The sequence below is a fragment of the Colossoma macropomum genome, unplaced genomic scaffold (assembly GCF_904425465.1).
Source record: "Colossoma macropomum unplaced genomic scaffold, Colossoma_macropomum, whole genome shotgun sequence".
Taxonomy (NCBI): domain Eukaryota; kingdom Metazoa; phylum Chordata; class Actinopteri; order Characiformes; family Serrasalmidae; genus Colossoma; species Colossoma macropomum.
The window spans coordinates 29,960-55,342 of record NW_023495301.1 but is presented as its reverse complement, the minus strand read 5'-3'; the positions used below and the strand labels follow the sequence as shown (position 1 = coordinate 55,342).

Sequence of the window (25,383 nt, the reverse complement as noted above, 5' to 3'; positions counted from 1 at the left end):
TCCTTTCTGTCAGGAGCTGAACGGCTGACTGTGTCTGCAGTGCATCTTACAGTGCAGTGTTAGTGGAGGATTCTGATTATGCAGTGATGTAGAAACAGTGAACTGAACTAATTTGTTTACTGTAAATATGTTACCTTAGTGTGACGTCAGTCTGCTAGCTAACTATGTTAACTTGTTATTTAATGGTTTTGTGTACCAAACTAGCGCAAACTAGGTGTTACTGTTGTTCGTTAGCTAGCGGGTTAGTTCGCAGTTAACGTTAGCGTGTTAGCACGTTAGCTAGCGGGGTAGTTCATGGTTAGAGCATCAGCACGTTAGCTAGCGGGTTAGTTCGTGGTTAGAGCGTTAGCACGTTAGCTAGCGGGTTAATTCGCGGTTAGCGCGTTAGCACGTTAGCTAGCGGTGTAATTCGTGGTTAGATCGTTAGCACGTTAGCTAGCGGGTTAATTCGCGGTTAGCGCGTTAGCATGTTAGCTAGCGGGTTAATTTGCGGTTAGCGCGTTAGCACGTTAGCTAGCGGGTTAGTTAGTGTGTTAGCACGTTAGCTAGCGGGTTGGTTCGCGGTTAGAGTGTTAGCACGTTAGCTAGTGGGGTAATTCGTGGTTAGAGCGTTAGCACGTTAGCTAGCGGGTTGGTTCGCGGTTAGAGCGTTAGCACGTTAGCTAGCGGGTTAATTCGCGTGTTAGCACGTTAGCTAGCGGGTTAGTTTGCAGTTAGAGCATTAGCACGTTAGCTAGCGGGTTAATTCGTGATTAGCGCGTTAGCACGTTAGCTAGCGGGTTAGTTAGCGTGTTAGCACGTTAGCTAGCGGGTTGGTTCGCGGTTAGAGCGTTAGCACGTTAGCTTGTAGTTAGCGCGTTACCTCAGGGGCAGGACATTAGCTACCTTCTCTCCGAGGTGGGGTCGTAGTTTCAGTGGTGTGGTCATTAAGCTGAGGTGTGTTTGTGTTTTGCAGTCTTACTGGGTCTGGCTAACTGTACTGTATTCTAAACTCGTATTGCTGTTCTGTGATGCAAAATGCTTAGAGAAATAAAAGTGGAGATATTTTATGAACAAGATCAGTATTAATATGAAGTATAAGGAACAGCTGCTGTCCAGCACTGGCCAAGACTTTGATGACAACACAGAAGTGCTACCCATCAAAAGAAAGCAGTAAGTTTTGATCCTATTTTGATTCATGTTCTTTATTATGTCTTACACAACAGTTAGTCCCGACCTTACAGTCTGATTGGTAGAGAAGCGTCTAACCGTGCTGATATTTATGATGACATCATGACTTTTTATACCAATACTGTATCACTTTACAACAGCCAGCTTTAGGCACTTTTCTTAGTCGCTTTGTATTTCTGCTCATACAAAATGAGAAATAGTGAAATAAAATGGAGGACTTTAACGTAACATATTACCTGCCTTGCATGTTGATGCCAGAGGAGGTTTGAACTCTGCGGTTATTGATAATGATATTGGTGACCTTTATGCTCTATGCTCCTGAACACTTGGCGACCTGTAACTTTACGTGGTCTGACATTTCGTGGCTGAGTTGCTGTGGTTCCTAAACACTTTGTCTTTTCAATAATACCTCTCAGAGTCGATTATGGAAAATCTAGGAGGAAGAAATTTCACAAACTGACTTGTTGCAACAGTGGCATCCTATTACAGAACAACGCTCGAATTCACTGAGCTCTATGGTCCCATTCTTTCACTAGTGTGTGTAAAGGCAGGCTGCATGGCTGGGTGCTTGATTTTATACACCTGTGGCAATTAGACTGAAAAACACCTGAATTTAATGATTAAGAGGTATCTATACGTCCATATAGTGTATGTTATTGCATCACGCTTCTAGTTTTAATGGCACACAGCTGTTTCTTCACCTATACATGCTCCTGTTGTGCTGTTCCAGTGGGTTCATTGGTCTGGAGTTCATGGGGTTGCTCATTACCAGCCAAAGGGGCATAAAATTACTCAGGCCACACCTGGACCACGTTGAATTTTCTTGCTGGCTGCTTGCATGGATGTGCATGACTAGATTAGCCACAGTATTTTCTTATTATCATTGAGTCATTTACTGATATCACCTACCAGATAGCGCCAAAGCACCAACTGTTAAGGGAATTACTGTAGTAATTTTTTGTGATTTTGTCTGCGTTAGTATATGCAGCCCATACCTGTTATTAAACTCCTGAACTAACTGGGGCTAACCCCACTTGTTTATTATCCAATGGTAAAGGGGTTCTGTACCGTTAGTAATGGTAATAAGCAGACATCCAAAATGTTTTTTGTCAATGCAACTCATTCTTGTCACATCCCCAAGCTACTTACCACAACACTGTAACACTGTTTACCACTGTAAAAATGTGTGAAAAATGTATATATAGTTGAAACTGCATGTGCTTCCACTATGCATGTGTAAACTTTGTAGCTTTCTTGTAGCAAACATGACATGGAGCTGTCTCTCATTTAATGACTATGAATTTTTATAATTCAGTGAATGGGTGCTTATAAGTTATTCTGACCGGGTTACTTTGTGGATCAGCTTTAGTCCAGCTCCATGTTATGTCCAGTACAATTTCATCTACCCAGTCCCAGTGTGACATAAGAATACAGCAAGTTTCATAATTTACTACTTTGTCTGACAAACTATTAGTTCTCACTTTATTCAACAAGATTCATTTAGAAAGTGATCAGATTTACATTTTTTTGCTCATGTTCAAACTTTCTGACCTTTCCCTTGGAATTTAAGGACATCCTTTTAATAAAATCCTTTTAGTACCACATATGCACATTTGCATTATTATATTCAGCATAGAATCATGAGCCACCTGAGTTATTTAGCCTCTGACTTTATTTTATCTTGTTTTTATAACTTCTGATGTTGTAATGACACTTGTTTTAGTTTTAACAACAATAAATCTTACATTGTGCTGCTTTAACAATTGAATTATGTAGAAATCTGGAAAAAATGGTGGAATTCCCCATATAGCGATTTTTTTAAAAATATTTTTTTTAGAAAGAAAATAAAAATACATGTTGCCCTTTGCCTTTAAGAAACTGTAGGGATTGCGTTTAATCTTTTTTGATTTTTTTCTTTTTTTTTGGTGAATGAACCTGTGTAACACACCGTACCTGAAGAATCAGTGTATAATAATGATAAAGCAGCTGAGGCAGAGTATATTAGATAACTACACACTGCATAAAAGAACTTTTAACAACTGTAAATAGGTAATTTAGATAAAAGCTCATAATTTAGTCATGCAAAGAAATCAGATGCTGTATAATACATCCAGTTCAGTATCAGAGCTTTACAGTAAAAAGGGACACCATTCTACTGTACAGTACATGGACCCTGGAATATACTGACCAACTCCTCTTAGTAAGAAGACTAATAACACAGATGGGTGATGAATCAGTCAGGAAGCAGGAATTATGCAATGCTGAATTTTATTTGAAATCAATCACAGCCCCTTGTACACACAGATTACAGTGATGTAGTGTTACTGGATCTTTGCTTTTAGATCAAACATAGAAACTGAAACACATGATCATAATAATCTTTTATGTTTAATATCTGGGGCTCTCAGAGCTGAAGAGTTGATTATTATAAGTGATTTCTGATACATGCAGAAGGGTACTGGAAGGAACAGGTCAGGTCAGTTTAGCCTTCCAAACCACCTAAAACAAGAGAGAAAGTCCATTAGCTCAAGTCATCAAGCCTCCTCAACTCATCCAGAATGCAGCAGCACAGCTCGTCTTCACTCTTCCTAAGTTCAGTCACGTCACCCCACTGCTGCGCCCTCTTCACTGGCTTCCTGTAGCTGCATCAGATTTAAAACCTTGATGCCTATAAAACCAAAAACGGACCAGTCCCTCCCTCCCTGATGACAATGGTCAAATCTCAAACTGTACCTCGAGCCCTTCGAGCTTCCAGTACAGCTCAGCTTGACCCGCCATCCTTCAAGATGTGTGGAAGACGAGCATCAAGACCGTCTCTTTTTACAGCACTTAAGTGAGCACTAATTATTACTTATTGAAATGTTTTGCACTCTTTCCTTTCTCTAGGTATCAACATGAGCAGGTCTTTCTCTCTCTAACCTATTTGTTCTAGCGAAGACACTTTCTCTGAGTCGCTCTGGATAAGAGCATCTGCTAAATGCTATAAACATAAATGTATAAATATACAGTTGTATGCAAAACAACTGGTAAAAATTGGCCCATATAATAATAAGCAGACTTACGGTACATTTCTGCATGACAAGAAACACAGCGAGACACTGACGCAGTAAAAGTGGGTGGTACCTTCCTTTAGTCTAATAAATATTACCATTTGCAACTATGCTATAACTTATGCTGTTTCTGTGGCCCAAATACTGATGACCCATCCTTTCATCCTATTTTGTTCACACATCTTTCAAATCTCTCTTAACTCTCCAATTATAATTGGATACTTTAATACAGTTATTGGTCCAGATTTAGTAAGGATCGGTAATTTACTCAACACACAGAACTGGCCATCCACAGAGACAATAAAACAACTCCTGTCCGATTTGGGCTTGGTGATGGTTGGTGTCTTGAACACCTGAGTTCTCATTTTACTCAGCAGTTCACGGCTCAAATTCCCACATAGACTTCCTCTTAATCAGAAATTCAGTTATACCATATACAGTGACCACGCTTACATGGAACGCAGATCATCCATATAATTCAGCCCTCAGATGGCACTCTAACACGTACCTACCAAAAGATCTGGATTATAGTAATAATAATAATTACATATTTTATAATAATATATAATTTATAGATTTTAAAAGAGCATGGCCATTCTTCCTGGAAATAAATGATTCCTCTGAAACTCCACCAATATTTATATGGGAAACAGGAAAAGCTGTACTAAGAGGCAAAATAATACCATACTCTTCCTATAAAAAAAGAAAGATACAGAAATGAATTATAATTTAGAACAGAAAATTAAAGAATCAGAGAATAAGATGGTAAATAACCCCACTAAGAACACTGAGTATGAATTACATGAATACAAATTACAAAAATTCATGAACAAAACCCAGTTTTTACACTTCTCATTGCACTAACCATCACCAAGAAAATGATTTTCATGAAATCAAGAAAAACATTAACTTCACCAACTGTAAAAAAAACTTCCTAACTGACTATCAATGGGAAAAAATTCTAACACTAAACCCACAGAAGTGAACTCAGCCTGGACTCACTCACTTCCCTCTTACATTAGTGACTCCTCCAACAGCTGATGATACCCTTATTAGACTGTCCTCTCTCTCTCTCACTCTCTCTCTCACTCTCTCTCTCTCTGTCTCTCTCTCTCTCTCTCTCTCACTCTCACACACACAAAATATCAAATAACTGTATTGTTAATAGTTCTGGTTTACTATCTATGTCTAAGTAGTTCTTAGTTTAAATTTCAGATTGTGTTTGTTTATCATTATTATTAGTATTAGTATTATTATTAGTATTATTATTAGTAGTAGAAGTAGTAGTAGTAGTTTTTCTTGCGTTCAATGCCTTTTGTTTTTTTTTTTCTTTCTCTCTTTTTCTCCTTTTCCTCTCTTATATGTATTTGTTGTTTTGTGTTCATCAGTACACATCCTCCCTCTTTATCGGGACGGATCTCTCTATTTATCACCACCTATAAAGTCTTTGTTGTCCTCCAAGGATGGGGGCTGGTAAGTAACATAAATAAATATAATCTATACGCTGTGAACACAGCCTACACTCTATCAGAAAATCACACAAACACGTTACACATACGACATGTAGAACATTCTGCATTGACTGCACCTCTTAATGTGCCCACTAAACTAATCTACTCAACTAAAACCGTTTCCTTGGAATGCACATGTAACATTAAATACTAGAAAAGTCCTCACTTTAATCATTTTAAGTCACTTCATACAAGCTTGTGTCACTTCACTGCACATTCACCACTGCAGTGACCAGCTAAAGAGAAGAGACTCATCTAAAGAGCAGTCTGAGCCCCTAATTCACTAAAGACGAGTGTGAGCTCTAATTCAGGACTGCCCTGCTCTTCTTTCACACCCAGTCAAACAACACCTGATCATCAGTGAAGGTCTGGATCAGTATTTACAGATAACAGAAAATGCATGATGGCTGAGTAAAAAAGGACAGTCAGGTACGCTGTTATAATAAAAGAATGTCAATAACAACTTTCTATGATGTGCTGTACAATGCAGAAATGAAGAAAACGCACCTTTCCTGATTCATCTGGCACAGACAAAATTGAACTGCCTGTCACAATGAAAATCATCCCAGAGACCTACAAGAACAGTGAAAAATCAACTCAAAATCAAAAAAACACACAATATTCCAGTCATTATAAAAGCACAGGGGTGGAAAAGATGGTAATGGATATATACCACTGTAATAAATGCAAATATAAATCATAAATATTCTATTAAAAAGACTCTGCTAGGAGCATTTCTCAGTGAGATGAGCATGTAGCCACCAGTACAGTGTGAGGAAACATTTGAGAAATGTTTAGAAGAACTGTCATCTCATTACCGTTGTTGTAGATCTTCAGACACTTTCCGGAGCCGTTCGGCTCACCTGGGCTCCAGTTAGTGTGGTCAAAATCAGAGAAATCAGTCCAAAACCAGATACCGGAATCCTGAAGAAGAGCAATCTGAAATGAGTATCCACTGCCCCAGAGAGAAGAGACCAAGCAGGAAGAACAGTGTGACAGATTCAGCACCAACTCAAACACACTTACTCCGTCAGTGTGGCCTCCGAGCCACACTCCATCAGCCTGAGTGTGAATCAGACTCATAATGAAATTGTTTTCATTCTTATTGTGCACTGAAGCCAGATGAGCGTCGAACTGCTTACAGGTGCTCTACAGATAGAATTGACAGAGAGACAAACATTTCACTGAGATGTACATTTACTTCATTCTGACCTGTTTAGACGTCTCCTTTTAAATATTGGAGTTTCTGCTCCAAACCTTGCTCTTCTGTCACGCAGCAGACTCAAACGTGGACTCCATATCATGTGTCTGCTGAACTTCCTCGTTCCACCAATCAACGTTTGCAATCACCAGAATGCTGATACAATGCACCAGTTTCTGGGGCATTTGACTAGTTTAGTTTAGTGTAACACCCTTAGGGCACTATTAGGTGTGTTTTTCCCCCCGTTTTTGTCAGTTCCTCTTTCAGTTGTTGTAACTCTAGTAATTATATGAGACAGCCACATGTTATATGTTGTTTTATTTTCAGAAGACATGTGGCTTCTCAAATATGTAATCACCTGAGTTGTAAATGCCCACAGAGGTTTGATATTTTTATGAAACTGGACATGTTTTGATCAAAATTTTACCAAGCGCCTGTTTTTTTTTTATTTTACTTATTTTTGACTATCTATTCAAAACATCACTGCACTGCTTAGATGTCAATGAGAAAGTTTTAGAATAAAGTGTCTATGAGTTGAAAATATTAGAATTTTGAATTTTGTTGATTGTTCATTACATGGCTTATTACTGTGAAATAGTATGTGATTAGCATCAGGCGGACTTATTTTTCTTGATATTCTCACCTAAAGGATCCATGCAGATTGCTAAAACTGCATGTGACAGACTGACACAGCAGGTCAAGCCTTTGGGTTTTTTGTTCAGGGCCAATATGGCTAATATTCCAGCTAATAAAACACTGTTTTAGTACACTGGGTGTTTATTATCAGCTGCTTATAATAACAATGACTCCTATAATAAAGAATCCTTCCAGAAATGATCAGATAAACACTGCTTTATCTAGAAAACACACAGTAAAGAGTCTGTACCGTAATATAAACCTGAAATCTGGATCAGTCCAGCGGTGTTGGACGGACGCCAAAAGACTCTGAAGGTGCGCGCGCAGCAGGAAAACTGACGACATGCGCGCAGCTTCAGAGCGGCTGATCGGCGGAGGCGCTGAGAGGCGCTGAAGAGGCGTTTTCGGTGGATAATACTGACTCATCTAATCAAATATTAGATTTGAAACACCATGTAAATATTTCACAAGCCCTATAGTAAATAATAGTAGTGGAAATAAAGCGAAATGCAGAGTTTATCAGCACAGAAATTGAAATTTACTAGAGAAATAAAACATAAACTTTGAAGGAGCGTCTATTTTTACTGTTTTTCCACGGCGGATTACTCACAGATGCTTCATCGGACCGCGATGGGCCGCTATTTTTAGAAACGGTAGACGCCGCAGTTTCTAAGGATATGCGTAGTGAACTGCTGCGGTAAAGCAGTCCTGAGGTATAAAGCTCAGAAGACAAGGTGTGATTTGTGACGCAAAACACGTCACGAGGGTCTTCAGGGTTAAAAGCCTGGGCTTTAGAGTAGATGACTTGCAAGGTAGTGTTTCTCTTTGTAGAGCTGCTGAGCATTTCTTGAGTATTATTGTTTGCCATGTTGTGTGTCGGACTCTGATTCGGGATTTACTGACGTTGTCTTTTGGTCTTTGCCCTTTTGGTTTTGGTTGCCTTGGTAATGTTAGTGCTCTTTTGTCTGACATAAACTGACTATAATTCTTGTCAAATCCTTTTTTATTAAAGCCTCATCAGTTTTTACCGCGAGCGTCTGACTAGGGCTGTCGCGTTACATCTTCAGAATGTCACACTGGAAAGAAAATACTAAATGAACAACTTTATAACATTACATTCTTACAACTAAAACACCGTACCCGTTTAAATACAAATTAAAAAATGAAGTCAACTCAATCTGATTTAAATATCAAGACCCTAAAGTAGAACAGTCCAACTTAGAATATTTCCACAAAGCACTGTGGTTTAGGCTGTAAACTTGTAGGAACAGCACTGAATAAACGCACCTCAGCCTGCTTCCACGTGTTTTGGACGGTGAAGAATTTGAAGTGGCGCAATCCGAACGATAACCATTCAGAGGCTCGGAGAACAGGTTGATTATCTCCCACAGAGCCTGCATGAACAACACATTGTGAGAGTTTGAATATCTACAGAGATGACAAACTTGGACAAACACAACAAACACTACACTTGAACTTTATCTTGAAATTGTGGTTCAGACCTTGTGGTTCAGACCTACAGAGACACTGAACAGTTTAGAAAAACCCTGGACATTGAAATGGCTCTTCTCATTAAAGGCCTCTACATCACTGGGTTGTTTTCATGATACACAATTTCTATGCCTCAATAGCCACATTTACATGCAGCCTATTAATTGGTGAATAATCCAACTAATAGCTCAATCGGAATAGAATACATCCATGTAAACACCTCAGTCGGAACAGACTAGTCTGATTGAGGCCATTCGGAATACAGTTTCTATCCGACTGAATGAGGTGGGTAATCCTGTAAATAATCCGTTAAATAGAAGAATAATATCCATGTAAACGCCTGTTTCTGATTACATTCCCTATCAGAAAGTTTAAGTATGTTCTGATCATGTTCGTCGCGTCATAGTGAAAGTTTATACCGTGCAACATGGCGGAGCAGAAACTGGTCTGCAGAGGAGACCAAGTTTATGCTCTGCTCTTTAAAAGATGGCGGTGGGACGGACGTCCAGCTTATGTGTCTCAGAACACGACGTCTTCCTCTCGCCACTTCCTTTATAAGTATATGTGAAGGATGTTTTTCTGAATCTGACATTAACTGGAAACTCATCTCACTCGGACTGGACCTCACGTGATGTTCGCTGTAATGGTAACATTTACACTAAGTGGTACTCCACGCATACACATCATTTTGCATCGGATTACTTGTAGTGCACATATAAACGAATATTTTCATCAGATTGTTGAGTAGAGTGAGAATAAACACCTCAGTCTGAATCTGTAATCAGAATACATTCAATCGGATTGGCAAAAATGTTTGCATGTAAACATAGCCAGTGATTCCTTCTTTGCTGATATGTAGAACGTTTTACAACGCAGCAGCAGACAGTGCCCAAAAAGCAGCTGGATGTGAGAAAATGATGGTGAAACAATAAAAAAAACTCTCTCAGAATATCAAAGGACTGCAAAAAAGAAGGAAAAATGAAATGAACAGGCAGTTAAAACAGGCTACACGATGATTGTCCTGAAACTTACCAAGAGATGGAGGGAGCTGGGCACCAATTTTAACATCACCATAAGCCCCTGAAATCAGTGAACAAAAATTTTACACATTGGCATATATTCAGTACCCCTGTTAGGCAAAAGCCGGTGGATGCTCTCCTAATTATTGAGTTCAGGTGTTTCAGCCACACCCATTGCTAACAGGTGTATACAAATAAACACATAGCCATTCAGTCTCCACAGACAAACACTGTCATAGGATGACACTTTTGCTTAGGGTCAGTTCTTGAAATGCCTGACCTGGTAGATCTGTCACAGTCAACTGTGAGTGCTAATATCATGAATCGGTAGCATTTCAGCCCAATAACTTCTCAGGGTGAAGGGTGATGTTAAAGCTACAGCACAAAGACATTTTACACAGTCATCTGCTTCCAGCTTTATGTCAGCAGTTGGGGGAAGAGCCATTCCTGTTCCAGCATGACTGAGTCCCTGTGCACAAAGCAGCTCCATAAAGACATGGAGTGACCAGTTTGGCACAGAGCCCTGACCTGTCAAATGCTCTTGTGATGAATGTTAAAACATTGCTGCCCATACAGTGTAGCTTATACTGTCTCTGAACACAATGAATTCAAATCATACATTAAACAAATACCACATACTACATTTAATGTAGCTGTTTCTGTGACTTATCCAATCTGAATAGGAAAATAGGAAAATCTACTGAACTAGCACTGTTTTATTGGAATGATGTTTTATGAAAATCTGAGAAGAATCAATTTAACTCAAGTCCTAACTTTCATTGTTTAAGTCACTTCATACAAGCCTGTGTCACTTCATTACACACACACTACTGTAGTGACCAGCTAAAGAGAGGAGACTCATCTAAAGAACAATCTGAGCCCCTAATTCAGTAAAGAGGAGTGTGAACTCTTTCACACCCACTCAAATGTCAGCTGATCATCTCTAAAGGTCTGGATCAATATTTGAAGATAAAAAACATATCATTTCTGAAAAACACAAATCTTCCAGGTCCACTGTTAAAAAACATAAACTCACCTTTCGTGATCAGTCGAGCACAGACAAAAGGAATTTTACTGTTGCAGTTAAGATCATCCCAGCCACCTGCAAGAACAGTGCACAGATTTCTATAAAATACAGTCATGATGAAAAAACACACAATATTCCAGTCATTATAAAAGCACAGGGGTGGAAAACATGGTAATGGATATAAACCACTATCATAAAGGCAAATATAGACCAGAAGTATTATATCAAAAAGACTATGCATGGAACATTTCATGTAGCCACCAGTACAGTGTGTGGAACAAAGTTAGAGAAGAACTTTTAATCTCGCTACGTTTGAAGTTGGTCTGCAGACAGTGTCCAGAGCCTTCTGGCTGGCCTGGGGTCCAGGGAGAGAAGACAAAAGGAGACTCATCTGTCCAGTACCAGCGTTTGGGAACCTGAAGAACAGCAATCTGAAATGAGTATCCACTGTCCCCGAGAGAGGAGACTGAGCACACAGAACACTGGGAGAGATTCAGCACTAACTCAAACACACTTACCATGTGACTGTTGTAGCCACCGAGCCACGAGGGACGATTATAACCAGCCTGATTGTAAATCAGACGCCTAATGAAATAGTCTTCATTCTCATTGTGCACTGAAGCCAGATGAGCGCCGTACTCCACACAGGTGCTCTACAGGAGGAATTAATAGGGACAGACATTTCACCAGGATGGACTTTTACTTTAACCCAACCTGTTTGGACGTCTCTTTTTAGATGTTGGAGTTTCTACTCCAAATCTTGCTCTTCAGTATTTCACACTGGATGAGACACTAATGAACACTTTATAACATTATATTCTTACAACTAGAACATCAAACGCATTTAAAAGTAAAAATTAAAGCATAAAATCAACTCAAACTGCTTTACTGATCAAATGTTGGAAGGTAGAACTGTCCACCTTAAGGATACTTTTTACAAAATATGGTGGTTTAGACTGAACACCTGTAGGAACAGCATTGAATAAACACACCTCAGCCTCCTCCCAGGTTTTTTCGATGGCAAAGAACATGAACTGGCGTGGTCCATATGATGTCCATGCAGATTTAGCGTCAACTGCCTGTTTTGTTTCCACAGTGCCTGCATCAACAACAGATTGTTAGAGTTGATACATCTAAGAAGATGTCAAGTTTGGCCAAAAACAACAAAACTACACTTTTACATTATCTTGGAATTTCTAAGATGGTGGTTCAAACCTATAGGGACAATGAACAGTTCAGAAAAACCTTGGACATTTAAATGGCTCTTATCATTGAAATCGTCTAGATCGTTGGGTTGTTTTCATGGTACAGGTGCAGGTCAACTGATAATGCTCAAATACAAAAACAATATTTGTTTCAGTAAAAGCACAAATCGTAATTCTGCTAATATCTAAGTCTCATTTTCTTCTGCTTTGCTGATATATTTAACGTTTTAGAGCACAACAGTGGATGGTGCCCAAAAAGCAGCTGGATGTGAGTCAAAAAACTCTTCTAGAATATCAAATAAAGCTTAAAAGCAAGAAAAATAAAATAAACCTGCAGTGGAAACAGGCTACACAGCCATTACCCTTAAATTTACCAAGAGATGGAGCGAGCTGGGCATCACTTGTACCAGCTGTATGAGCCCCTGAAAACAATGAACAAATCTATGAGACCTCTGCATATATTCTATAAACCATACACTCTATAGGCAAAAGCCTGGGGACCCTCTCTAATTATTGAGTTCAGGTGTTTCAGCCACACCCATTGCTAACAGGTATATTCAATCAAGCTCATAGCCATGCAGTCTCCATAGACAAACACTGGCAGTAGAAGAGGTGGTGCTGAAGAGCTCAGTGACCTTCAGCATGGCACTGTCACAGGATGACACTTTTGCTTAGGGTCAGTTCTTGAAATGCCTGACCTGGTAGATCTGCCACAGTCAACTGTGAGTGCTAATATCATGAATCGGTAGCATTTCAGCCCAATAACTTCTCAGCCACCGAGCAGTAGAACACGCCAACCCATAGAATGAAGACTCTGAGTGCCGACACAAGCAGCACATTAGAAAAGGCTTATCTTCTGTAATTGTTCACTAAAGAGCTCAGACTGCCTCTGGGTTAACATCAGCACAAGAACTGAGCATCAGGAGCTTCATGGAGTGGGTTTCAGTGTTTGGGCTCTCAGTTCCAGTGAAGGGTGATGTTAAAGCTACAGCACAAAGACATTTTACACAGTTATCTGCTTCCAGCTTTGTGTCAGCAGTTTGGGGAAGAGCCTTTCCTGTTCCAGCATGACTGAGTCCCTGTGCACAAAGCAGCTCCATAAAGACATGGAGTGACCAGTTTGGTGTGGACGAACTCCAGTGGCCTGCACAGAGCCCTGACCTGTCAAATGCTCTTGTGATGAATGTTAAAACATTGCTGCCCATACAGTGTAGCTTATACTGTCTCTGAACACAATGAATTCAAATCATACATTAAACAAATACCACATACTACATTTAATGTAGCTGTTTCTGTGACTTATCCAATCTGAATAGGACTTTGTAGAAAATCTACTGAACTAACACTGTTTTATTGGAACGATCTTTCATGAAAATCTGAGAAGAATCAATTTAACTCAAGTCCTAACTTTCATTGTTTAAGTCACTTCATACAAGCCTGTGTCACTTCATTACACACATACACCACTGTAGTGACCAGCTAAACAGAGGAGACTCATCTAAAGAACAATCTGAGCCCCTAATTCAGTAAAGAGGAGTGTGAACTCTTTCACACCCACTCAAATGTCACCTGATCATCTCTAAAGGTCTGGATCAATATTTGGAGATAAAAAAAAAACATATCATTTCTGAAAAACACAATCTTCCAGGTCCACTGTTAAAAAACATAAACTCACCTTTCGTGACCAGTCGAGCACAGACAAAAGGAATTTTACTGTTGCAGTTAAGATCATCCCAGCCACCTGCAAGAACAGTGCACAGATTTCTATAAAATACAGTCATGATGAAAAAACACACAATATTCCAGTCATTATAAAAGCACAGGGGTGGAAAACATGGTAATGGATATAAACCACTGTCATAAAGGCAAATATAGACCATAAATATTATATCAAAAAGACTATGCATGGAACATTTAATGTAGCCACCAGTACAGTGTGTGGAACAAAGTTAGAGAAGAATTTTAATCTCGTTACCTTTGAAGTTGGTCTGCAGACAGTGTCCAGAGCCATCTGGCTGGCCTGGGGTCCAGGGAGAGAAGTCAAAAGCAGACTCATCTGTCCAGTACCAGCGTTGTGGAACCTGAAGAACAGCAATCTGAAATGAGTATCCACTGTCCCAGAGAGAGGAGACTGAGCACACAGAACACTGGGAGAGAGTCAGCACCAACTCAAACACACTTACTATGTGACTGTTGTAGCCACCGAGCCACGAGGGACGATTAGAACCAGCCTGATTGTAAATCAGACGCTTAATCAAACGGTCTTCATTCTCACTGTGCACTGAAGCCAGATGAGCGCCGTACTCCACACAGGTGCTCTACAGGAGGAATTAATAGGGACAGACATTTCACCAGGATGGACTTTTACTTTAACACAACCTGTTTGGACGTCTCCTTTTAGATGTTGGAGTTTCTACTCCAAATCTTGCTCTTCAGTATTTCACACTGGATGAGACACTAATGAACACTTTATAACATTATATTCTTACAACTAGAACATCAAACACTTTTAAAAATAAAAATTAAAGCATAAAATCAACTCAAACTGCTTTACTGATCAAATGTTGGAAGGTAGAACTGTCCACCTTAAGGATACTTTTTACAAAATATGGTGGTTTAGACTGAACACCTGTAGGAACAGCATTGAATAAACACACCTCAGCCTCCTCCCAGGTTTTTTCGATGGCAAAGAACATGAACTGGCGTGGTCCATATGATGTCCATGCAGATTTAGCGTCAACTGCCTGTTTTGTTTCCACAGTGCCTGCATCAACAACAGATTGTTAGAGTTGATACATCTAAGAAGATGTCAAGTTTGGCCAAAAACAACAAAACTACACTTTTACATTATCTTGGAATTTCTAAGATGGTGGTTCAAACCTCTAGGGACAATGAACAGTTCAGAAAAACCTTGGACATTTAAATGGCTCTTATCATTGAAATCGTCTAGATCGTTGGGTTGTTTTCATGGTACAGGTGCAGGTCAACTGATAATGCTCAAATACAAAAACAATATTTGTTTCAGTAAAAGTACAAATCGTAATTCTGCTAATATCTAAGTCTCATTTTCTTCTGCTTTGCTGATATATTTAACGTTTTAGAGCACAACAGTGGACAGTGCCCAAAAAGCAGCTGGATGTGAGTCAAAAAACTCTTCTAGAATATCAAATAAAGCTTAAAAGCAAGAAAAATAAAATAAACCTGCAGTGGAAACAGGCTACACAGCCATTACCCTTAAACTTACCAGGAGCGGGAGCGAGCTGGGCATCACTTGTACCAGCTGTATTAGCCCCTGAAAACAATGAACAAATCTATGAGACCTCTGCATATATTCTATAAACCATACACTCTATAGGCAAAAGCCTGGGGACCCTCTCTAATTATTGAGTTCAGGTGTTTCAGCCACACCCATTGCTAACAGGTGTATTCAATCAAGCTCATAGCCATGCAGTCTCCATAGACAAACACTGGCAGTAGAAGAGGTGGTGCTGAAGAGCTCAGTGACCTTCAGCATGGCACTGTCACAGGATGACACTTTTGCTTAGGGTCAGTTCTTGAAATGCCTGACCTGGTAGATCTGCCACAGTCAACTGTGAGTGCTAATATCATGAATCGCTAGCATTTCAGCCTAATAACTTCTCAGGGTGAAGGGTGATATTAAAGCTGCAGCACAAAGACATTTTACACAGTTATCTGCTTCCAGCTTTGTGTCAGCAGTTTGGGGAAGAGCCATTCCTGTTCCAGCATGACTGAGTCCCTGTGCACAAAGCAGCTCCATAAAGACATGGAGTGACCAGTTTGGTGTGGACGAACTCCAGTGGCCTGCACAGAGCCCTGACCTGTCAAATGCTCTTGTGATGAATGGACACAAATTCCCACAGACACTGCAAAATCTTGTAGAATGCCTTCCTAGAAGAGTGGATGGTGTTATAAAGGGGAACAACTCCACAATAATGGCCATGAATTTGGAATGGGAATGTCAACAAGCTCATATGAATGTGATGGTCAAATGTTAAAACATTGCTGCCCATACAGTGTAGCTTATACTGTCTCTGAACACAATGAATTCAAATCATACATTGAACAAATACCACATACTATATTTAATGTAGCTGTTTCTGTGACTTATCCAATCTGAATAGGACTTTGTAGAAAATCTACTGAACTAGCACTGTTTTATTGGAATGATCTTTCATGAAAATCTGAGAAGAATCAATTTAACTCAAGTCCTAACTTTCATTGTTTAAGTCACTTCATACAAGCCTGTGTCACTTCATTACACACATACACCACTGTAGTGACCAGCTAAACAGAGGAGACTCATCTAAAGAACAATCTGAGCCCCTAATTCAGTAAAGAGGAGTGTGAACTCTTTCACACCCACTCAAATGTCACCTGATCATCTCTAAAGGTCTGGATCAATATTTGAAGATGAAAAAAAAACATATTTCTGAAAAACACAATCTTCCAGGTCCACTGTTAAAAAACATAAACTCACCTTTCGTGACCAGTCGAGCACAGACAAAAGGAATTTTACTGTTGCAGTCAAGATCATCCCAGCCACCTGCAAGAACAGTGCACAGATTTCTATAAAATACAGTCATGATGAAAAAACACACAATATTCCAGTCAATATAAAAGCACAGGGGTGGAAAACATGGTAATGGATATAAACCACTATCATAAAGGCAAATATAGACCATAAATATTATATCAAAAAGACTATGCATGGAACATTTAATGTAGCCACCAGTACAGTGTGTGGAACAAAGTTAGAGAAGAATTTTAATCTCGTTACCTTTGAAGTTGGTCTGCAGACAGTGTCCAGAGCCATCTGGCTGGCCTGGGGTCCAGGGAGAGAAGTCAAAAGCAGACTCATCTGTCCAGTACCAGCGTTGTGGAACCTGAAGAACAGCAATCTGAAATGAGTATCCACTGTCCCCGAGAGAGGAGACTGAGCACACAGAACACTGGGAGAGATTCAGCACTAACTCAAACAAACTTACTATGTGACTGTTGTAGCCACCGAGCCACGAGGGACGATCAGAACCAGCCTGATTGTAAATCAGACGCTTAATGAAAGAGTCTTCATTCTCACTGTGCACTGAAGCCAGATGAGCGCCGTACTCCACACAGGTGCTCTACAGGAAGAATTAATAGGGACAGACATTTCACCAGGATGGACTTTTACTTTAACACAACCTGTTTGGACGTCTCCTTTTAGATGTTGGAGTTTCTACTCCAAATCTTGCTCTTCAGTATTTCACACTGGATGAGACACTAATGAACACTTTATAACATTATATTCTTTAAAGCATAAAATCAACTCAAACTGCTTTACTGATCAAATGTTGGAAGGTAGAACTGTCCACCTTAAGGATACTTTTTACAAAATATGGTGGTTTAGACTGAACACCTGTAGGAACAGCATTGAATAAACACACCTCAGCCTCCTCCCAGGTTTTTTCGATGGCAAAGAACATGAACTGGCGTGGTCCATATGGTATCCAACCAGAGGCTTTGAGAACAGGTTGTTTATCTCCCACAGAGCCTGCATCAACAACAGATTGTGAGAGTTTGAATATCTAAAAAGATGTCAAATTTGGCCAAAACAAGCCAAAACAACAAAAACTACATTTTACATTATCTTGGAATATCTAAGATGGTGGTTCAAATTTACAGGGACAATGAACAGTTCAGAGATTAACGTGGCTTTTCTCATTGAAAGCTTCTACATTGATAGTTCATTTTATGGTACAGGTGTTTGTCAAGTGAGAACTCTCAAAGATAAAAACAATATTTGTTTCTGAAAAAGCACAAATCGTGTTCTGCTAATCTCCAAGTCTCATTTTCTTCTGTTTTCCTGATATATTTAACGTTTTAGAGCACAACAGTGGACAGTGCCCAAAAAGCTGCTGGATGGGAGTTCAAAGAACTCTTCTAGAATATCAAAAAAAGCTTAAAAGCAAGAAAAATAAAATAAACCTGCAGTGGTTACCCTCAAACTTACCAAGAGATGGAGGAAGGTTGAGATCATCTCCAACAGCAACATCAGCACCTGAAATCAATGAATAAATATGTAACACTTCAGCATACTGTTTTTTTTCCGCAGTGTCTGCATCAACAGCAGTTTATGAGCGTTTGAATACCTACAGAGACGCCAAATCCAGACACACACAATTTCAAAGTCTCAATGATTCCTTCTTTGCTGATATGTTGAAAGTTTTGTAGCAGCAGACAGTGCTCAAAAGGCAGCTGAATGTGAGCAAATGATCATCTCTAACAACAACATCAGATTCCGAAATCAATGAATATATATTTAGCACCTTGGTGTACTGTTTTTTTTGCACAGTGTCTGCATCAACAATAGATTGTGAGAGTTTAAATATGTAAAAATATGACAAAACAACCATTTACATTAATATCATATTACATTTCTATCATGGTGTGTTAAACCTAAAGAGGCATTAAACAGTTTAAAAAAAAGCCCTGAACATTAACATGGCTCTTCTCATTAAAGGCTTCTAGATCAACAGGTCATTTTTATGGTACAGATGTATTTCAATTTCAAACTGGAAATACATCCAAGAAACACACAAAAAACAAAAAAACCTACAAAGCTTTATTCATTCCTTCAAGTCTCTTCTGCTTCACTGTTCTATCAGGGATTGCACAATTGTGACCAAATTTGTTCAGTTAGTTGCCAAGAAAAGTTCCCAAACATAAAATAACTGAAAGTCCAAAATTAGATGCTAAAATATTGCTTGACTCCCTGAAAATAAATGGTCTCAAACAGTACAGTTGTTGTTATCAGCCTCTGGTGGCTTATCTTGAAAACATCTCCCTTCCTTTGTGAAGGTGCTGAATTGTCTACTAAAGTCTTTACAAAAGAAAAACTCAGCAGTTGTCTAAAAATGTTGATGATTATAAATGTCAGGGCCTCGAATGATGCAACACATTATAGAGACGACACTGTAAGTCATCCAAAGACCAAATTTGGAGAGTAGGTTCAGTATGTGACCCAATACACAGGCAAATGAAATTATCCAAACTGGCCTAATGGTACCACTATACAATCATACATTCAGACCATTTCTCCTGAACCATCTCTCCTCTCATAAGATCTACACTCAAATTTCTTTTTTCCACAGTATCCTTTGTTTATTCTACATAAGTGCCTCACTGGGATTAGTTATTTATTTCCTGCCACAAAAACTTTAGATGATTGGGAAAATACATGAAACCTTATTTTTCAAACAAGTGAATTTTTAAAATGTCAATTTTCAAGATTTCAAAATCTTCACAGCAGTCTAAAGATCAAGAATTATCACAAAACTTGGATGTTTATAAACAGTAGGGCCACCATGTGTTAATTAGTCCTTCTGAAGTGGAGCTAAGTTTGCATATATGGCTGTTTTCTCTATATAAAAGAGAATGTGACACTGAAAAAAAAAATGATCTCAATAAAACATTTAAATAATAACAATTGGAAGTTGTGAACTAGTTGCTAAAATGATGCTTGGTTCTTTGTTGCCCCTACAAATAAATGATCTCTCAAAGTGCAGTTTTCCTCTGGGCTGCTAGAGGCTTACCATGAAACCATCTCTCATCTGGTGTGAAGGTGCTGGGTTTGAATCCTGTCTGAGCTGTCATTGCAAACTTAAGTCACTAATTGTGACTAAATTTGGAACATAGGTCCCGTCTGAGCTGTTGGTGCATGCGAACAATTTAAGGCTTGTATCCTAATATCTTTGGAGGAGTTGAAACAATAATTAACAACAAATGTGAATTTTTATAAACATGAGTGCCTCATTGCGCTGATGGTGCTTGGACCCCGATGATTGCCCCTTGTGACTACAAGCAACTTTTTGTGCTTGTTTGCTTTTAAAAGGATACGTTTAGTGCGTTTAAAATAAAGTTGAAATATTTAGATTTATCATAAGTTTAATTTTGGGTGGCACGGTGGCGCAGTGGGTAGCGCTGTCGCCTCACAGCAAGAATGGCCTGGGTTCGATTCCCGGCCGGGCGACCAGGGTCATTTCTGTGTGGAGTTTGCATGTTCTCCCCGTGTCGGCATGGGTTTCCTCCGGGTACTCCGGTTTCCTCCCACAGTCCAAAGACATGCCGTCAGGCCAATTGGACATGCTGAATTGCCCCTAGGTGTGAGTGAGTGCGTGAATGTGTATGTCTGTCTGTCTGTCTGCCCTGCGATGGACTGGCGACCTGTCCAGGGTGTATCCTGCCTTCCGCCCAATGACAGCTGGGATAGGCTCCAGCACCCCACCGCGACCCAGAAGGATAAGCGGTTTAGACGATGGATGGATGGATAAGTTTAATTTTCAAGTAAAAAAAAAATTATTTAAAATTTATGTGCCACATTTTCATGTCAATTACAAAACAAAAAGGCTGTATTCAAAACAGCACACTACTATACAATGTACTGTATATTGCACTAGTATATACTGATACTGCATACTACTCTTGGTAATAGTACACAGTACAGTATCCAGTATAAGACAATATCCATGTGCTGCACTACAGAAAGGGGGCGCAACTAGACGGCCAACATCTGGGACTGAGCCAATCAGAACCATCTCAAAACCTGGTATATTTTCCTTTGCCCTCCAGTAACTACTTAGCAACCATTGCTAGCCTCTTTTCGGGTCAGATCTTTATCAACACGTGAATATATTTTAGTGAAGAGGCATGCCTGCTGAGTTTTAAAATGATACCAATACAGAATGGAGGGTGCTGTTTGGAGTAAACCATGTGGTTACATCAGTGGTTATGTCCTCCTGAAATGACTGTGTTGCATTATGGAATGTCGTATATAAAGACAGAACATAACCCAAACCACGTACTGTAAAATTTTGCCAGAGTAGTACATCACCGGGTATCTTTGTAATACTGAGAAAATTCATGTTGGTCACATACTGCATTCTAACTACTTTCTTGTGGGCACAATCAGTACACGAGCAGTATGTAGTAGACCATTTCCAACAAAAACCAAAGATTTTAATCTGTAATTTTAGCCACGCCCCTGCATTTTACAGCAGGAAGTGAGGCTGCATCCCATAGATCCCATTGTTTTAAAGTAAATGTGTCTAAAACTCTGAAAATCAGTGTGGAACATTAAGAATCACCATATTTTCTGCAGTTAGGCAATTTTTAGTGTTTTAATGTAAAATATGATGATTTTCTGTGTGAACAGCTGTTCAGAGCTGTGTTTGCTGTTCATACTGGCTGCGTTTTTGAGCTAAAAATAAGCTAAAATTGTTACCAAAACAGTCACTACTGAAACATTTGGCAAGGTTTGGTAGAGTTATGATTGTTTTGGTCATGATGAAATGGAATTTTAATCAAATGAACGTAATTAGTTAAATGTCCAAAATATGTTTGATTCTGACTTTGAGCCAGTTCAGTAGAATAATCCACTGATGTTCATCTTAAAAAGGGGGGAAAGATACAAAACACACAGTATTGTTCCTGCATTATTTAATTGACAAAAATAAGTATTTCACACCAGTGTGTCAATACTTATGTGTCAGTGTAGATTAATCTCCTAATCTGAGTGCTGGAGTTGTTCCTGATTTCTCTCAGAATCACACACTATTTTATACAGTCCTTAATCCGTAATGATGTGACTGCATATCAGTGAAATGGATGTGTTTTCTCACCAGCTAGCTGGACACTGAGGAGACACATGACCCCAAGGAGTAAGGAGGAGCACCGGATCGCCATGACGGCAGAGACTGCAGAGAAATTTCAGACACAGTAGATCAGTGACAGAATTTAATGTATCAGAGACTCTACGTTCACAATGTACACAAACAGAGAGTTTAACTCATTAAGTCTTTTGTCAGAGTAAATGTAGCTGTTAGATGTTGAGCTTCATTTGAAATAATTTTAAAATACAAATATACAGCAGAAGCTGGTCAGTGAGGGAAGGTTTGAAACGCTCTACCTTTAGATCTCCAGCCAGTCTCCTTTAAAATTTTAACAGAGCTCTGAGAGAAGAAGTGGAAATTGTGGAGATACTGTTATAGTTTGTGGCATAACTACTAGTCACAAGAATTTCTAGGGAAGTTCATCAACATGTTTTTCTAGAGAATTGCAGGGATGATGGTGCTGGATATCATTGTGTAACGGTGTTCACTTGCACTTTTAGTGGGTGTTTCCATGTTTTTATGGAAAAGCAGGAACAATACCAAACAGATGTGGTCATTAAACTACCTGATGTGCTGTCCACCGCTGCTCAGAAGCTCACCATGAGACCAAAATACAGACGTATGCTTTAAAGCTTATTAATTTTCAAAATGAATCCGTCATCCACACAACTTAGAAAGTTAGCTAGCTACATTAGCAAGTGACCTTCCAGCTCTGTGTGGTTTAAATTGTGCCTTATCACTCAAACCATGTGAACTTCACCCAGCTGAAGGTCTTTTCTCCAAACCCTCACTGTCTACAGTTCTGTATAAAAGCAGATATTTCATTATTGTGTAAACTGTCATGGATTGAGGGAAGAGACAGAGAGCTGTAGTTTCCACTGTGTACTATCAGAGACAGTCATGTTTGCCGTTCGTGATGAAGACCAGCCTGATTGGCTTAACTCAATGGCTAAACTGAATTTTTTCTTTTGCTTGTCACACATTTACATCACGTCTTCCTGAGTCACTTTGTCTTCATACTAAGGTTTGATTTGATCCATGGCTGCTAAAGGGCTCAGAAAAAGTATTTGCTCCTTCTGATTTTCTCAGTTATTGCATATTTATATATATAATATTAGGCAAAGAGAATCCTTTCAAACACAAAAATATGTTTTTTTAATCATTTCAGTTATTTACAAAGCAAAATAAACCAACATGTGAATAACCCATGGGAAATAGATGCAGTAAAACCGAACAAAAAATGTCTTATTTTGAAAAATAGTATGTAATATCTCGTGAGCTAGCTTGAAGAACAAAGTTTAGTTCAAGATTTGTTCTCGATGACCCCAGATGTCACATGGAATGGTGAAATTTTATGGCCAGCACACTTGATTTAATATAATGATTAGCCAAAGCAAGTATACAAATAATACTCAACTTCCATGAGGAGAGGTTTGGAAATGGTTAAACAAACACATACATAAAAACACTACTTATTGTATTAATAAATATCAATATATTACTAATATTGTGCGGACCATAATTACCAATTAACAAGATATTCTTGTCCTCTGGTGGATGATCTTGTGGATGGGTTCTTCTGCTGAGGTGGTGGAGAACTCTGTGGAGATCTTCCCAAGCAGACAGTGATGCTGGACTGCTGGATCACCTCTTTATATTCAGGAGGAGATGAAGTGGAGAGATCGTATGAGAGACTCTGGTCCAATCAGCAGAGCTGTAAGAAGGAGTGAACTGAAGTGTGTGTTTCAGACACTGTCCTCCAACAGTCTGCCCACATCGCCTACTAGTGGAGTAATTAGTGTACTAGTCAACTGTGCATCCCCTGGTATGTGTTCAGTCAGGAATTTAGGTGTTTCACCAGGTTAATGTAAATTCTGTCATCTTAATCCAGATTTTCTCACTATCAAAGCAGCTGATCTGACTGTTTGCTGTCATAACTACATATAGAGATCAGGGGACAGAGCATGTTTACACTCACCCTAATCAAATGGAACTTCAGGGTCCAAATTAATCCTACCGAATTAGATATTATGACCAAGTGTTTAGAGGGTACTTTTCAATCTACTCTAGACAATGTGGCTCCATTAAAAAGTTAAATAAGGCAGAAAAAGCTGCATCATGGTACAGGGATCGTACTCAAGCTTTAAAACAGACTGTCAGACAACTAGAGCAAAAATAGTGCCTGACTAAACTAGAAGTGTTCCAGTCCGCCTGGAGAGACAGCCTTACTGCAGCAAGCTCAGCCTATCTCTCCTCTCTCATAGAAAACAATAAGAATAATCCTAGATTATTATTTAGCACAATTTATAAATTAACTAAGAACCAAACAGTTACTGAACCCCAGATGCCATCAGCCTATAGCAGCAATGATTTTATGAATTTCTTTAGTGATAAAATTGAAAAATTTAGACAGAAAATTCAGAATATACAATTAAACTACAAATCTGCTGCCACAAAATCTTCTACTTGTATGTTAGATCCGATTCCTACAGGTTTACTCAAAGAAATGTTGCCAGAAATAACCAAGCCTATTTTGTCAATAATAAACTCCTCTCCTATCCTTGGATACATCCCAAAAACTCTCAAACTAGCAGTAATTAGACTCTGATTAAGAAAGCTAACCTCGATCCATGCGAACTATCAAATCATAGACTCATCTTGAATCTCCCCTTTATATCTAAGATCTTGGAAAAAGTTGTAGCAAAACAATTAAGCTCCTATTTGTATAGGAATCATATACATGAAAAAATTCAGTCTGGTTTTAGGCCACATCATAGTACAGAGACAGCACTAATAAGAATTTTTATTCTCTGACCAAGGAAGTAGTCCTCCTCGATCTTAGTGCAGCATTTGACACGATAGACCATGCTATCTTACAAGATAGACTAGAAAACCCTGTAGGAACCAGGAAAGAGCTGTTCCTGTTACCCAGTTTGTTAATGTAAACAGTGAATCATCTGTCCTCAATAAAGTAAAATATGGTGTTCCACAAGGCTCTGTTTTAGGACCTACATTATTCACAATATATATGCTACCACTGGGCACCATTATCAGTAAACACGGCATAAATTTCCACTGCTATGCTGATGACACACAGATCACGTCAGGTTCATCTGTAAAAAGCCTTGGTGTCATTATAGACCCTGATCTGTCCTTCGACGCACATATAACGAGCATTACTACGACAGCCTTCCTGCACCTCTGCAATATTGCTAAATTGAGAAATGCATTCTCTCTACAGGATGCAGAAAAGTTAGTTCATGCATTTATTACTTCAAGGCTAGATTACTGTAATGCCCTGCTGGCTGGATGTCCCAGCAAAAGCCTTAACAAGCTTCAGCTAGTCCAGAACGCTGCAGCCAGAGTTCTTACTAGAACCAGAAAGTTTGACCATATCAGCCCAGT

The 25,383-nt window shown here is 39.2% G+C and overlaps 1 protein-coding gene across 1 annotated transcript; it reads right to left on the bottom strand.

The window, feature by feature from the left end:
* Positions 1-3,380: 3,380 nt before the first annotated feature.
* On the bottom strand, positions 3,381-23,699 carry LOC118801672 (macrophage mannose receptor 1-like). Its single transcript, XM_036562033.1, has 21 exons — positions 23,505-23,699; positions 21,988-22,062; positions 18,321-18,368; positions 17,755-17,861; positions 17,317-17,451; positions 17,109-17,214; positions 16,809-16,874; positions 15,555-15,602; positions 14,968-15,074; positions 14,494-14,628; positions 14,286-14,391; positions 13,986-14,051; positions 12,098-12,204; positions 11,624-11,758; positions 11,416-11,521; positions 11,115-11,180; positions 10,092-10,139; positions 8,856-8,962; positions 6,758-6,880; positions 6,550-6,655; positions 3,381-3,669 (listed from the first exon to the last, which is right to left on the bottom strand). Exons 2-21 carry the CDS (start codon positions 22,049-22,051, stop codon positions 3,653-3,655), a joined length of 1,803 nt encoding a protein of 600 aa, XP_036417926.1. The 5' UTR covers positions 22,052-22,062; positions 23,505-23,699; the 3' UTR covers positions 3,381-3,652.
* Positions 23,700-25,383: the final 1,684 nt, after the last annotated feature.